We start from the raw sequence: 14,720 nt of genomic DNA on the forward strand, positions 1-14,720 counted from the left end.
CTTCCTTCCTTTTTTATTTTGTAACATGGCTAATGTGGAACTTTGCTTTGCATGGCTTCATATGCATAACTGAAGTCCTATTTCTTGCCTTCTCATTGAATAGGAGAGACGCTGGAGGGAGGGAGAGAGTTTGGAATTCCAAATTTCAAAAAATATTAAATAAACAAACCTTTTAAATGAGTTTTCAGACTTTATTACTGGGAATTTCTATCTCTGGGGAGAGATGATCTCTCAATCTCAGACTCTGACGTCAGTTCTATACCAATGAACCAACCTCAGGGGAAGGGAGGGGAGCCCTGGGGCATCAGTGACTCGGAGCTCAGCTCTGCTGGTCTAATCCCAGCCTGGGGGCGGGGCCAGGTGGATGACTCGGGGATCGGCTCCGCCTGGCTCTGAGGTGCTGAGGCCTGAAGGCCAGTCCCTGACAGAGGCGCGAGGACGACGACTGCGGACGGATGGACGCTCCGACCGACCCCGAGAGGTAAGGACAGCCGGGGGCGCCCCGAGTGCCCTTGGGCAAGGCACCGCCTTCTCCGGGCCTCAGTAGCCTCACCTGTAAAATGAGTACTTGGAAGCAGCGGAGTGGAAAGGACGTCCGGTTCGGGGTCAGAGGAGCCCGGCTCAAATCCAGCCTCTGCCACCTGCTGCCCCGTGACCTCGGGCGGATCCCAGCAGTTCCCCAGGCCTCAGTTTCCCCACCTGTAAAATGGGCATAAGAATAGTAGCATCCCCAGATCACGTGACTAACTGCCCCCGCTTTGTACGCTTCAGTGATGTGTGAACGTGAATTGCTATGAGTAACAGCTGTTGATTGATCAGGTATTTCTGGTGTATTTCCAATTTTTAATGAGCATATTTGTAAACTGTTTTTACAGATCGTAAATTGGTGCATTAATATTAGTTATTGTTGGCAACGAATGCTGATTTATTGTTCAGGTATCTTTCTGGCGCATTTCAGAGTTTTTTAGTGAGAAAATATTTGTGAAGTGCTTTGCAAATCTTAATGTGGTGCAGAAATACTAGCTGTTTTTTGTAATGACTTTTGATTGATTGATTGATCAAGTATCTTTCTGGTGCATTTCCAGTATTTAATGAGAATATTTGTAAAGTGTTTTGCAAATTGTAAAGTGATGCATCAATACTAGCTGTTATTGGCAGTGACTTGATCAGTATCTTTCTGGTGCATTTTCAGTTTTTTGAGACTATTTATTAAAATGATGAATAAGTGGTAACTACTTTTAATAATGGCATCCTGGAATTTTTAGTCCAGAGGAACAAGCATTCCTTGTTAGTGCAGAGGAGTGGGTTTAGACCAAATAAAAGAGCTTCCCCTAAACCATCTTCTAGGTGCGGCCTGGGAAGGATCGAGCCTCTCGGTTAAGACTGAGTCCTAAGATTGAGTGACATCCTCCAGACTTAAAGCACATGGGATTTCTATCAAATCAGGAATCTTTTTATGTCTTTGTAGATATGAATACATTTGATGTAAATAAATTTGAAATAAAATAATTTAAAAATAAATTTGAAAATGTAAATTTATAAATGAGCATTATTAGAAATGTCTAAGGATAATAATATTTGCAGAAATAAGTGTAGGTATAGGTACAAGTACCGAATGTACTTACAAAATAAGAGAATTATCTTGAAACCAGTTTAAAATTAAGAATTTAATTGCAATTTCAGTTTATGGGAAGACTTTCTGCATAGATGAGATAATGAAGCTATCAAATTATAAAATTTTAATAAGTATAGCAAAAATAAAATTTTTGAGGAAATAAACAAAAAAAGATCTCTGGCCATGTTTATATGTTTTTGTGATAAATATTATACTACAAATTAAAAGTAAAGTCTTAATAATCTAAGCTAAAAACTTTAAGAACTCATTTTAAATCTTAATTCTAACATATTTCTTAATATAAACATGCTAAAGTGTAATTGAGTTCTTACATGTTCCATTTTAATGTTTATTTATATAGTGAAGATAATTCCAAAATTCCTCATCTCTCAGGATATTCACAGAGATTTTGTTATATGAACTTTGAACTACAAAATAGTTCACATAGTTACATTGAAGCTTCAAGTATTTAGGAGTAAGACTTCAAATTTATCCCAAGAGTGAATTAAAAATTATATTTAAAAGCTAATATCAGTGTATTAAAGGTGAAAGCAATGATTGTTTTCTTATATGAACCCCCTCCCTCTCCAAAAAAAGAAGAATTGCTAATCTCATATATCAAATCTTGAAAGAGGATAATATTTTGTTGTGGTAATTTGGCTCTATGTGATGGAAGTCTAGTGGAACCTTTTTCCTTTTATTTGTAGTTTTTTTTGGTAGTTTTATTTGTAATATTTTTCCCATTTTCAGTCCCTCGGTGAATAAATAAGAATCATGGGTACATTTATAGGCAGAAGATGAGCAACTTTTAAGCATGTTTGGGGCATCATGGACCAAGTACAATGTTTCTTTTCAAGTTTTATTTTAGAAAGTTCTTTCGGTAGCAAGTGGAGCATGGTGTCAGGTGCTCTGGAGCCGGAAGCAGCCCTTTTTAGACACCCGTGGGACCTTGGCTGAAGCGTTTCCTTTCTTATGTCCTTTTCTGGGAAGGCTGTCCACCTTCCAGCTCTGAATCTCAAACCCTCTTCTGCTTGGAAATGGAATCTTGTTGGGAGCTTGGGTCCTGTAACAGTGTCTCTCCAGCTTCCCCTGATGAGGAGAGGAGGCGGGAGAAGTTGTGTCTTGTGAGGTGTTCTTGTGAGGGCAAGAATGAAAGGCACTGCTAAGAACTGAAAGGGAACACTTTATCTGGTAATTTTAAACAATAGCTGTACAAGGCCTGCATCCCAAACTACATTGTATTAGTTAGTAGTAATTAATTAACCAAACTCTTTGCAGCTCTTGCTTAAATGCGGAGACTGATGGGGAGCTAGATCACTTGGTTCATTCACTTCCTTGCCCTGTCACTAATGAGGGTGAGGTTGAGTTAGTCAGTTCACCTTGTCAGGCCTCGTCTTCTTATCTGCAGTTTTAGGGGGCTGCGTTTGCTGCTCTTAGGAGCCCTTTGAGCTCAGACCATCAGTGTCCAAACTAGGTGTTTACCCAGGACCTCCCTAGAGTCCCCTCTACCCTGAACTTTAACCAGGATGCATCTGCTGGTGTTCAACCCCTGTCAATATTTCGGAGTAGGAGGATGACTTAAAAAGAAAAAGTATTCACTAAGGCAGTGTGAGCTAGAAAAGGGAAGGAAGCACATCAAGAAGCTAAAGGAAGAATTTGATGTATGAAAGGGGAAAGGAAGTGTGGGACTGTCAAGTGTTAAGAGCTGTTAAAGATATTCTGTCATGTTGTTAATGGCAGCTAAGCAGGGGGATTGTAATCTCACTCAAGGGTTTAAAAAATAAAGACTGAGGTTCCCAATTCTACTAAGTATAGAGAGCAGGGAGGAATTGCTAGTAACTTTCTCTGAGGACACCATCCTTTCCTTCTGGGCTGGTTAGGTGATCATGTCCAAAATGCAGGCTGGTTTCCTACAAAAGAATATGAAGCAACTGGAAATGATTCTCCCACCTCAGGTTATCGGGGACATGTTTTTAGATTTCTAGATAGAATCTAGATTCTAGAGTCTAGATGCCATACCAGGAGGAAGGGAGGAAAGATTACTTCACAATTAAAGAGGTAATATTAGGGGGAAGATGTGGGCTAGTCTGAACTCTTACAGAACTCTCCCTCCTTTAAGATCTCTTTGGGATATAATCCCAGTAGAAACACCTGGATCAGAGGATATGCACAGTTTGATAACTTTTTGAGCATAGTTCCAAATTGCTCTCCAGAATGGTTGGATGTATTCACAACTCCACCAACAATGTATCGGTGTTCGTCATTATTTTTTCCTGTCATCTTAGCCAATCTGAGAGGTATGTGGTGATTCCTCAGAGTTGTCTTAATTTGCATTTCTCTGATCAATAATGATTTGGAACACCTTTTCATATGACTAGAAATAGTTTCAATTTCTTCATCCGAAAATTGTCTGTTGATATCTTTTGATATTATCAACTGGAGAATAGTTTGATTTCTTATAGAGTCAATTCTCTATATATTTTGGAAATGAGGCCTTTATCAGAACCTTTGACTGTAAAAAAGTTTTCTCAGTTTATTCTTCTAATCCTGTCTGCATTAGTTTTGTTTGTACAAAAACTTTTTGACTTAATATAATCAAAATTTTTTATTTTGTGATCAGTAATGATCTCTAGTTCTCCTTTGGTTACATATTCTTTCCTCCTCCACAGGTCTGAGAGTTAAACTATCCTATGCTCTTCTATTTATTTATAATCTCATTCTTTATGCTTTTTGCAATTTTCCCAGCAGTTTTTGTCAAATAGTGAATTCTTATCCCAAAAGTTGGGGTCTTTGGGTTTGTCAAACACTAGATTGCTATAGGTATTGACTATTTTGTCCCGTGAACCGAACCCATTCCACTGATCAACTAGTGTATTTCTTCAACTGCTTGTCTTCTAAAAAATGATTAAATCATTAGTCACTCAACATTGATTGTGTGCCCGACATTGTGCTAAGGACTGAGAATAGAAGGAAAGGCAAAAAAGACATTCCTTACTTTCAGAGAGCTCATACAAGCCACAGAAAGGACTGAAAAGGACAAGGAATAGAGAAGAGGGAAAGCTCCAGCATGGAGTACTAGAGGATACAGCTTAATGGGAAATGCTGATGTGCTTATCCTGGGTGCATTGCATAGTGGAGGATCTGGGAGCAGTCTCTCTGTGTGCTTTCTTCCTTTTCCAGGCAGAGGGAGTGAAGAGCCCTGGGGAAGGGCCTCTAATCTTAGATGAGAGATCAAGAAGAGCTTAATTGGAGGTGATAAATTGTGAATATTAAGTATATTTTTGATAATGATATTTCAATATGATTGGTTTTCTTTGTAAGTATTTGTATTTTATTCATTTAAAAACATCATCCCAAGTAATGTCCTTAGACTGGCAGAAGGGTCTAGGATACAAAAAACTAGATTGTGAGGCTTTTTTCACCCTAATACATGGTGACTCTTTGTGAAGGTGCCATATACAGCTGAGGAAAAAGCATATTTCTTTCTCTTCTCACTGAGTTTTCTCCAGAGGTCTATCACATCTAACTTTCCTAAAATTGTATTCAGCATCTTAACTTGTTTCTTGTTTATTTTGTGGTTAGATTTATCTAATTCCAAGGAGAGCTGAGATCTTTCACAACTATAATTTTATTGTCTTTTTTCTTCTGTAATTTACTTAATGTTTCCTTTTGGATTCAGATGTTATATCATTTGGTATATACATACATACGTGTGTGTGTGTGTGCACGCGTGCATGTGTTTGTGTGTGATAGAGATAGATTAGTATTATATTACTTCTTTCATTGTTTATGGTATCTCTTAACAAATGTAGCTTCTCTGCTTATATCTTTTAATTAAGTCTATTTTGGGATTTGTGTCCAATTCATATTTTTCTTTGAGGCTTTGCTTGTAGCTGTTTTCTCATCATTGTATTCTGAATTTGAATTTTGCTCTTTTTTGTCTACATAGATACATTTTATATTCAGGTTCTTTTTTGTTTTTGTTTTTGCTCCTTTTTCCAAGCTATTGCTTGACTTTTTGTTAAAATTGAACCCTGTTCCCACGGTGGTAAGAACATTGTCTCAAGCTTCAGGTTTTTCATGCTGCTATTTGCAGAGCTAGTTCTGGGGGTTTGTTAAGTTTTTGGTAGTTCCAAAGTAATATGTTCTAAGGAGAAGTGTGATCACTGCTCTTCTGACCTGTGCTCTGGTTTTTACTCAGGAAAAATCCTTGCTCTCTTATAGCCACTAGTATATTCTGTTTGGATCTGGAACTGTGACCGGGTCCCTTACTCTCCTGTAGCCTCAAATGCTTGTACTTCTTTCTGCCTTGGAACTGAGACCAGAGTTGCTTCATAAACAACCACAAGTACTCTTCTCCATTCTGGACCTGTGAACTGGGCTCCCCTCCTGCCGCTCCTGTTCTTCTTGAACTGTACTGGGTAGTGCAACAGGGTCCTGAACCCAGCACTAACAAAGACTCCTCTGTAATTTCTTTCTGATCAGTCATCCAGCCTCCTTCATCTCGAGTTGTCTCAGAGACTTGCTGCTGGTGCTTTCAAGCCCTAGAACAACCATCATCCCAGTGAGAAAGACCTTTCCTGTTGACCTCCTAAGTTTTCTGGGGCTGAAAACTTATTTTAGCTTGACCTTTTGCTGGTGCTGCTTCTTTAGAATTCAATTTGAGACATTTTTTAGAGTTGTTTTGAGAGGCATTAGAAGAGTTCAGATTTCTGCCTTTACTCCACCACACCCAGATAGTTATTTTTCTGCCTGACAGCAAAAATATAGATCTGTTGTATTCTAGCTTTTGGATAGGTCATGAAGTATCTCTACAAAGATTTGTCATAATTGTTTTGTCTACAGTCTTGCAAATCGACTACAAAAGACTTTAAACCAAGAATGTTGTGGAAGGGAGAAAACTGCTTATGAATATTCAATAACCTAAGCATCATGGAAAATCACAAAAACAGGAGAATAGTCTCTAAGGATAGAAAGAAAAAAATCAAGAAAGGAGCCTGTAGTAACCTATGGCCTCAAATGTCTGTATAAATCATAAAGTATAAAGAGGTTTTTTTCGATTTTGTATTTTTATCCCCAATGCCTTGCACAGTGCCCTGGTACATTGTGAGCCCTGTTCCTAGCAGGGTGAGAACATTGCTCAATCTTCAGGAAAATGCTTTCTTGTTGCTAATAAAGAAGATGAGTTAGAGATCTGTTGTAAGAAATATATTGACTTCCTCAGACTGGGCTAGTTTTGCCTTAAAAAGTAATGGGTCTTTTTCAAAATGTCATTGGTCCAGGAGAATAAAGCTCAGACCATTGCCTGTGCACATCTCACAAATACATCGCAGGAGCAAGGGCCTCCATCCTCAGTCAGCTTGGGCTGGTGATCATGAAAAATGCAGAGGCAGATTAAATGGTGGTCAACTGGGGCAGTGCTCTATCTTTGTTGATTCTTCTTTCTCTGCCAATGATAAGGAGACTTCTTTCTAATTGAATTAACCAAAGATTTATCTATTTTGTTGGCTTTTTCATAAAACCTTGGTTTTGTTTATTAGCTCAATAGTTTTCTTATTTTCAATTTTATTAATCTCCCTTTTGATTTTCAGAATTTTGAATTTGGTATTTAATTGGGGATTTTAAATTTGTTCTATTTCCAGCTTTTTTAGTTGCATGCACAATTCATTGATCTTCTCTTTCTCTATTTATTCATATAAGTATCTAGTGATATAAAATTTCCTCTAAAAACTGCTTTGGCTGCATCTCATAAATTTTGGTATATTGTCTTATTATTGTCGTTCTCTCAGATGACAGTTTTGATTGCTTCCATGATTTATTGTTTGACCTATTCATTCTTTTGGAAATTAGATTATTTAGTTTTCAGTTACTTTTTGATCTATTTTTTCCATGGCCCTTTATTACATATATTTTTTATTGTGTCATGATATGAAAAGGATGCATTTAATATTTCTGTCTTTCTGCATTTGTGAGATTTTTATGTCCTTATATGACCATTATGACCTTATATGGTCAGTTTTTATGTAGGTGCCATGTACTGCTGAGAAAAAGGGATATTCCTTTCTATCCCCATTCTCTTTTCTCCAAAAGTCTATCATACCTAACTTTTCTAAAATTTTATAAGTTAAAACTTATTTAACCACCTTAACTTCTTTGTTGTTTTATTTTTTTTGGCTAGATTCATCTAGTTCGGAAAGAGAGAGGTTGAGATCACCCACTACTATACTTTTACTGTACTAGGAAATTTCTTCTTTGTTGTTGTAGTAGATGGATTATAGATATCTCATTTTATTCCAGTTGTGGGCTTGAACCACCGAGGGAAGTCTGGTCTAAATCAAGGATTTCACTAGGAGGCAAATGTGACCTCATACTTGTTATTAATAATATGCTCATGATCCTATAAAAACTTATAAGATGAAATACTACAAGCAGAGGGAAAGCATCACAGAATACTTATGGATAAAGATATAGAGGGTGAAAAAGAAATGATTTTATCATCACTTAGGGTACATCAAGGTTTCTTACAAATTATCTGGAAATAGAGAAACAATAAATGAGGATTTTGGGAAATGGATCACAAGCCTAGTATGCTGTCATGACAGGGTGTTTAAATTATTTACTCATCATGGAAATTTTTTTGTCAAAAGCAGAACAGCTAATAACTGATGATAATTTCATTCTTGAATAGATTAAATAACCACTTAGTATACATTCTTTTTTGGATTTGATTCTTAAGAAGAAGGGCTAGAAATGATAGATACCTTGGGAGCTGAGGAACACTCCCTCTTAGTATTTGTAGTAGGGAAGAGAATAAGCACTTATATAGTGTCTGCTATGTACAAAAGGTTGTGCTAAGCACTTTTACAAATATCTTTTATTTGATCAACACAACAATCCTGTAATATAGGTATCATTATTCTCCCCTTTTATTGTTGAGGAAACTGAGGCAGAAAAGAGTTAGGTGACCTGCCCAGGGTCACACAGCCGCTAAATGTCTGATGTAGGATTTGAATGCAGATCTTTCTGATTCTAGATCCAGTGTTCTAGTTCCTGTGCCAGCAGCCTAAGAGAACAAAACCTGCCTGCCATTGTCTGACATAATCTCAACTAAAATTGTTCAGGGGAAAATCAGCTCCTGAGGGATAGGAAGCTATCAAGAATGAAATTCTGAAGACCCAAAGAGAAATACATCTGAAGAGGAAATGGGGGTGGGGGGGGGAGAGAGAGAGAGAGTGAGAGTGAGAGTGTGTGTTTGTGTGTGTGTGTATGTGTAGACCAATATAGATGCAAAGAGAACCAGTCAGCCCACTTAGCTCTTAAAAGGTGAAGCAGAATATGGAAACTGCAGTAGGGACAGAGGATGAATATGGAAATATGACACTGCACTACAGGAATAGAGGCAAAGCTCAAAATGAATTTAATCTAGCAAGGGAAGCGAAGGAAAACAAAAAAAGAGTGTTTTGTTTTTAAGTTCTGCTGGGGACAAGAGGAGGGCCAGGGACCCTGCCTAGAGCTGGCAGAGGATGATGGTTAGCTGGGAATAGAGAAAAAGCCTTTGGACTGAGAGGATGGAACAGAAGTGGCCAATGGGGAGTTGTAAGTGAGGAGTTTGTGGGAGAGGCCCTCACTTCCTTTATGAATTCAGTGATCCGGGCTTATTGGATGCTTCTACTGATTCTGAAAGAACTGATGGATGCCATTGCTGAGCCAGAGATTGTGGGGAGGGCTCGTGGTCCTGCTAACATGGCTTTATCAGGAACAGGTCATGCCAGACTAACCTTCTGACCTTTTCGGACAGGATGACTAAATTAGCAGTTCAGCCTAAACTAGTCTGTGGGGAATGGAGCATAGTTAAGCGACTTGCCTGGAGTCATACCTACTGTGATTGTGTCAGAGGTGTATCTTGAGTATATCTTGAAAGTTTCTTTGATTCTAAGACTGGTCTTTTATCATTTATAATCAGTTACTCTCATATTTAATTGGAAATTTTTTCTGAAACTTTGTCAAAAGCTATAAACTAATTTTGATTTCTTTTACTATAGACTGAGAACCATCCCATTTTCAACAGATGATTGCCCTTTTTCATTGAGTAGTTTGTTTTTTGTACGACCAGATGAAGCCGAAGAGTAAGTATGCCACATAGAAGCAAAATGTTGTTTTTAAAATATTGCTGGCTAAGGACTTTTTGTTTTATGATCCTCTTGGTAAATAATCATATATTCATAAATGTGCAGATTACAAATGGAGATTTGAAAAATGCTTAAACTGATCTTAACTGATCTTAAACTGATTCAGACTAAAGCTGAGTTAGAGCTTGCTTGGATTGCTTATATATCTGGATTATTGCTTTTCCTATGCTTTTTTGGGTCAGGCAAATGAAAAAAAGTCATCTCCAGGACTGATAATTTATCCTGGATTCATCCAAGGTGGTGCATAGACATAGGTACTGTTAGAAACACACTCTTGACACTGGAAATCAGATATTGAGGAACATTTATTAAAGAAGAATCCATTTCTGTCATAAGCAGGGTCGGCTCCTCTTTGGGAAGTGGGAGCCCTGAGCACAGAAGCGGGAGAAGTTTTATACTTGTTAGCTGGGGCAGCCACTCCCTACAGAGACCAGATTGGTCCATTCCCTTCTGGGTTACAATCTTTCTGGTACCCTCACTATATGTTTCTCTCTAAATAGGTATAAATATGCCCTAACCCTCTTTCCCCCCATACATCCTATGTTCAAAAATGGCAGAAAACTACTCCTATGGAGTGTGTTGTTTAACATTTAATTAGTCTATTAGGCAGGCGCAGTAGTGATTTGGTCAAGTCAGCCCATTGGTTTGGGCTGATCTGCTATTCTCTTAAGTTTGCGGTTTTGTCAGAACCACAAGACTCTTTCTGATTGGTTGGATTCACATGTGCCTTCCTAGACCCCCTCAGCCCCCCATTCCTTATTTGCTCAAGACTTTTATTGATCATTTAATTGTTCCATCCCATCTGAACTTTTATTGACTTCTTGGTCAGTGGCATCCACTCTTCCAAAATACCTCGGAAGTTTGCAGCATGCTGTGGAAACCCAACTTTTCAGTATTTCTCATAGTACTAATTTAGAGGAATAAAGAAAGTGAGAATGAAGATCGGGGAGTAGGGAGTCTAAAACATCTTGCTCTATGTGACAAAACAATCTTGTTTACCTTTTATCAGGAAGGTGATGGACCTTACAAATGATCAATTCATTCAACTTTATAATCACTTGTTAAAGGCATGACACTGAGGGGCAAAAAAAAGTTGTAAATATAACTGCCCTCAAGGAGCTTACCATCTAATTAGAGAGACAAGGCATTTACATAGAAAAAGGTGAACAAGGCAAGGTGTGTTGTTATAGCTGTCAAAGGAGCACCATAGGCAGTGAACAGTATTAGCTTTCAGAAGAAGAAATCCTTACAGGGACACCAACAGAGAAAAGTATAGGGAATTCATTTGGTCCCACAGGATGGAAGGACTAAGATAAGTAGAGTGGAAGAAATTTAGCATTTCTAATTATAGGAAGAACAGAGCCAAGATGAGGCTGTGCAAAGCATATTCTTGGGCAAGCAGCTAGTGTGATCTACTTGATAGTTCAAGTTAGTGTAGTGATAGAAGTAAATGGTAAGATTGGAAATGTACTTTGTGCCTATCTTGTAGATGGCCTTAATGCCAAGTAAAGAAGATTGGATTTTCTATGTGATGCTACAAAGGACCAGAGGAAGAGGGCTTTTGAGCAGGAGAGAAACATAAGGATGTCCTGGAAAGTATCTTGACCAGGTGTAAGATGTATTAGCTTGAGAAGAGACTGGAGGCGGCAGATCAGTTAGAAAGTAGTCCAGGTGTGAGCTAATAAAAACCTGGTTTGAGGTGTAACAGAGGGAGAGAGCAGAGGAGAAACGTTCATGTCTGAAAAAAGAACTTGCTGATTGTGGATTCTAGCTGAATTGGAGTCACTGAGAGATTGATCTGAGCTGGGAAGCAGGGGCTATCATTGACATGGGAGTAGATTTGAGGAAGAAGATGGTAGGTCCAGTTATGTGCTCTGTGTTCACTGTTTTAAATGATTCAGAAGATGTGCAAATACAAGACACAGAGAATGTTGAATCCTAGAATTGGAAGGTATGTTAGAGGACATTTAATTCAATCTGTACATTATTGACAGGTTGTCATCCAGCTTCTAATTGAAGATCTAATTCTCTTTTCCCTCATTCATGAAGTGCTCAGAGTATTCTCTTTGTTCATGGTGAATCTGCATCCATTTGTTCTTGAAGCTCCAGTCAAGTAACCCCTTTGCCTCATATGATCTCTAAACTTATAACTGTGGGAGAGTGGGCCCCAGATTTTAAGGGTGTACCAATTCTTCTTGCTTACCCCATTAGTAAAGACCACCTTCCCAAACTATTAAGTAGGAGAAGTGGGCTGGAACCAGATAGGAGGACTTTAAATATCCAAGAGAGAGATTTTGTTGGATCGTGAAGGCACCAGGGAGCAGAAGTATGATGTATTCAGGCATGCCATTTGGCAGATATTAAAGTGTATACATTGAAGAAGGAAGAGACTAGGGTTGACTAATTAGGACTCTGTTGCTATAGTCCTTTTGAGGGGTGATAGGAGCTTGACCTGAAATCGTGTCTATGTGAGTGTAGAGAGATGACATAAATATTGGAGATAATGTAGAAGTAGAAATGGAAGAATTAGCAGCTGTTTGGATATGTTTGGATATAAGCAGGGCTTAGGGAAGTTGAAGAGCTGAAGATGACTCCAATATTTTGAACAAGTGACTGGAAGGATGGTGCTGAAATAAGGCTTGTGCGCATAGACACATACATATATATGTAGGTATGTAACACACATATGTTATATTACAATACATTATGTAGTAAACTGTCCAGATGCAGCAGTGATAAGTTTAGAAAAGGGAAAGATCGATTTAAGAGGAAAAGTTTATTTCATAATGTTATTCTGATGAATAATAAGCTATTTACATTTAATAAATATTACTTCTGGTTATATACTTTATGAATTATTAATATATTTTATTACAACAATTATATGACAAATTTCATAATTTCTTTTGAATTGTTTCTAGGTATACTGATGATAAAAGCCCGTCCTATTGGTTTCTTCCACCTGCTCCACTGATTTCTGAAATTCCAGATACTCAAGTATTACAAGAAGAATTAGAAGGATTTAAAGTATTAGGTAAATTTTTACATGTTTCTTTAAAAAGAAAGAAACTCATTTTAATAAACCTATAAAACCAAAGAAAAACTATCATGTTTGAAAAAATGAATTTTATTAAAATATCTAGTGTTTCCCATTAAAATAAAGATCTCTATTATGCAAAGATTTCAAAAAAAACTTGCTTTGTATAAGGTAAAGTAAAATGTAAAATAATGTTTAACATAATATCAAAATTATACTTAATATACATATTTATATAGTCTATACATATCTATAGCAATATAATATTTGACATATATTCTTTAAATTAAAAAATTATCCTTGAAAGACCGTTTCCCATTAGGTTTTAAGGCTTTGCTACTGTAAAACAATTCTTTAGACACTGTCACACAAAGGAAACCTTTATTCTTTCATTAGCCATTAGTACGATTTCATTTACCCCTAGGGGCAAGTATGTATACTAAGAGGTTGCAAAGAGTGCTCAATTTTCATCACAGTATGGTCCTAGAAATTGCATTATAAAATGAATTGCTATAGTGAATTAAATTTTCCTGTAGGTTAAATGTTAAAATTGGTGGACATATTCTTGACCAAAGATTAAAATTAAACTTCAGATAAATCGTTAATGAAATCAATAGTTTCATAAAAAGATACATAAATTATATAACTCTATAATCATTTAAAGAGTAAAATTGTGCTTCAGGGTATGGAATCAAAGTCTATTAGAGCTGAAAGAGACCTTCAGTTAGAATTCACCCAATCCAACCTCCTCCTATTCTCATTAAACATTTCCTTGTAGCAATCAGGGCTATTTGAAATCAAATTGTTGCTCTCTCTACTCTGAGATTAATACCAAACTAAAAACTAGGTAAGTGTAGTATGTTCATGTGTATTCCACTTGCTTTAAATAGAGAAAAATAATATTAGGGATCTTATTGGAAAAAGTCCTAAGTAAAGTGAAACTTTGAGTTGAGGACTTTCTCTTCTAGACATGAGATTCATATCCATATAATCAGTAACTAAGAGGGTATTTCTTAAGCACTTAACTATGTCAGCTATTGTGTTAAGTGCAAAAAACGAAAACCAAAAAAGCAGAAAGAGTTCCAGCTCTCAAGATACTGATGGTCTAAAGGGGGAAACAATATGCAAATAACTGTACAAACAAACTTTATCCAGGATAAATTGGGTATAGATTCATTGATGTATCTTTAAAGAATGGTGTAATCTGTGAAGAGACATGTCTTAAAGAGCTCTCTGAGCAGGCCTGCCAAAGACCTCTCTGAACAGGCCTGCCCCAAGGTAGATTTTCACTATGGTCATTGTCTTGTATGATTTTGCACAAATGTTTTCACACTCTCACACGGTCTCACTTACCTTATTTGTAAAAGGGGGAGGTTGGATTAAAGTCCTTGCCATCTCTAAAATTTCATGATTTTGTGAAAAGTTGAAGTTATATTTTCACAACTTTTATGTTATTTCCATTGATGCTTCTAAAGTCTCCCAAAGTGAAGGACATTTAAAGGATAAGCTCATATCTAAGAATCTGATTTATTTATTTATTTAAACAAGGAAGCAAGGCTTTCCATTATGGAGATATAGGATTAACATGAGTGACATCAGCAGGCATCATCACAAGATAAGAAACTGCATAAAAACTTTTTTGTTAGCCAGAATTCAGGGAGTTGGTATCCTGAATTGAGTGTGTTTAGGTTTTTCTGTCTTCAATTTTCAGGAGAAATAAATCACAAATAAATAAAAACTATATCTGGGACTTATTTTAAAAGACAAATTCCAGAATGTGCCAGTCCAGAGTTAGTCCAATTTCCTGTGCCTTTTACTTTTATTTCTGCAATACTGTACAATGAGAATACATGTCTCTGCAAGAGCCTTTGTGAGCAAA

General features: G+C 37.1%; 1 protein-coding gene across 1 annotated transcript in view; it reads left to right on the forward strand.

The window, feature by feature from the left end:
* Nucleotides 1-364: 364 nt before the first annotated feature.
* HFM1 (helicase for meiosis 1) overlaps nt 365-14,720 on the forward strand; it is a 103,637-nt gene continuing 89,281 nt past the window's right edge. The window contains exons 1-3 of the mRNA XM_051996874.1: nt 365-543; nt 9,658-9,741; nt 12,726-12,871. Coding sequence (XP_051852834.1) covers nt 365-543; nt 9,658-9,741; nt 12,726-12,871 — 409 coding nt within the window. The remainder of the gene's footprint in view (nt 544-9,657; nt 9,742-12,725; nt 12,872-14,720) is intronic.

The sequence above is a fragment of the Antechinus flavipes genome, chromosome 4, assembly GCF_016432865.1.
Source record: "Antechinus flavipes isolate AdamAnt ecotype Samford, QLD, Australia chromosome 4, AdamAnt_v2, whole genome shotgun sequence".
Lineage (NCBI taxonomy): Eukaryota > Metazoa > Chordata > Mammalia > Dasyuromorphia > Dasyuridae > Antechinus > Antechinus flavipes.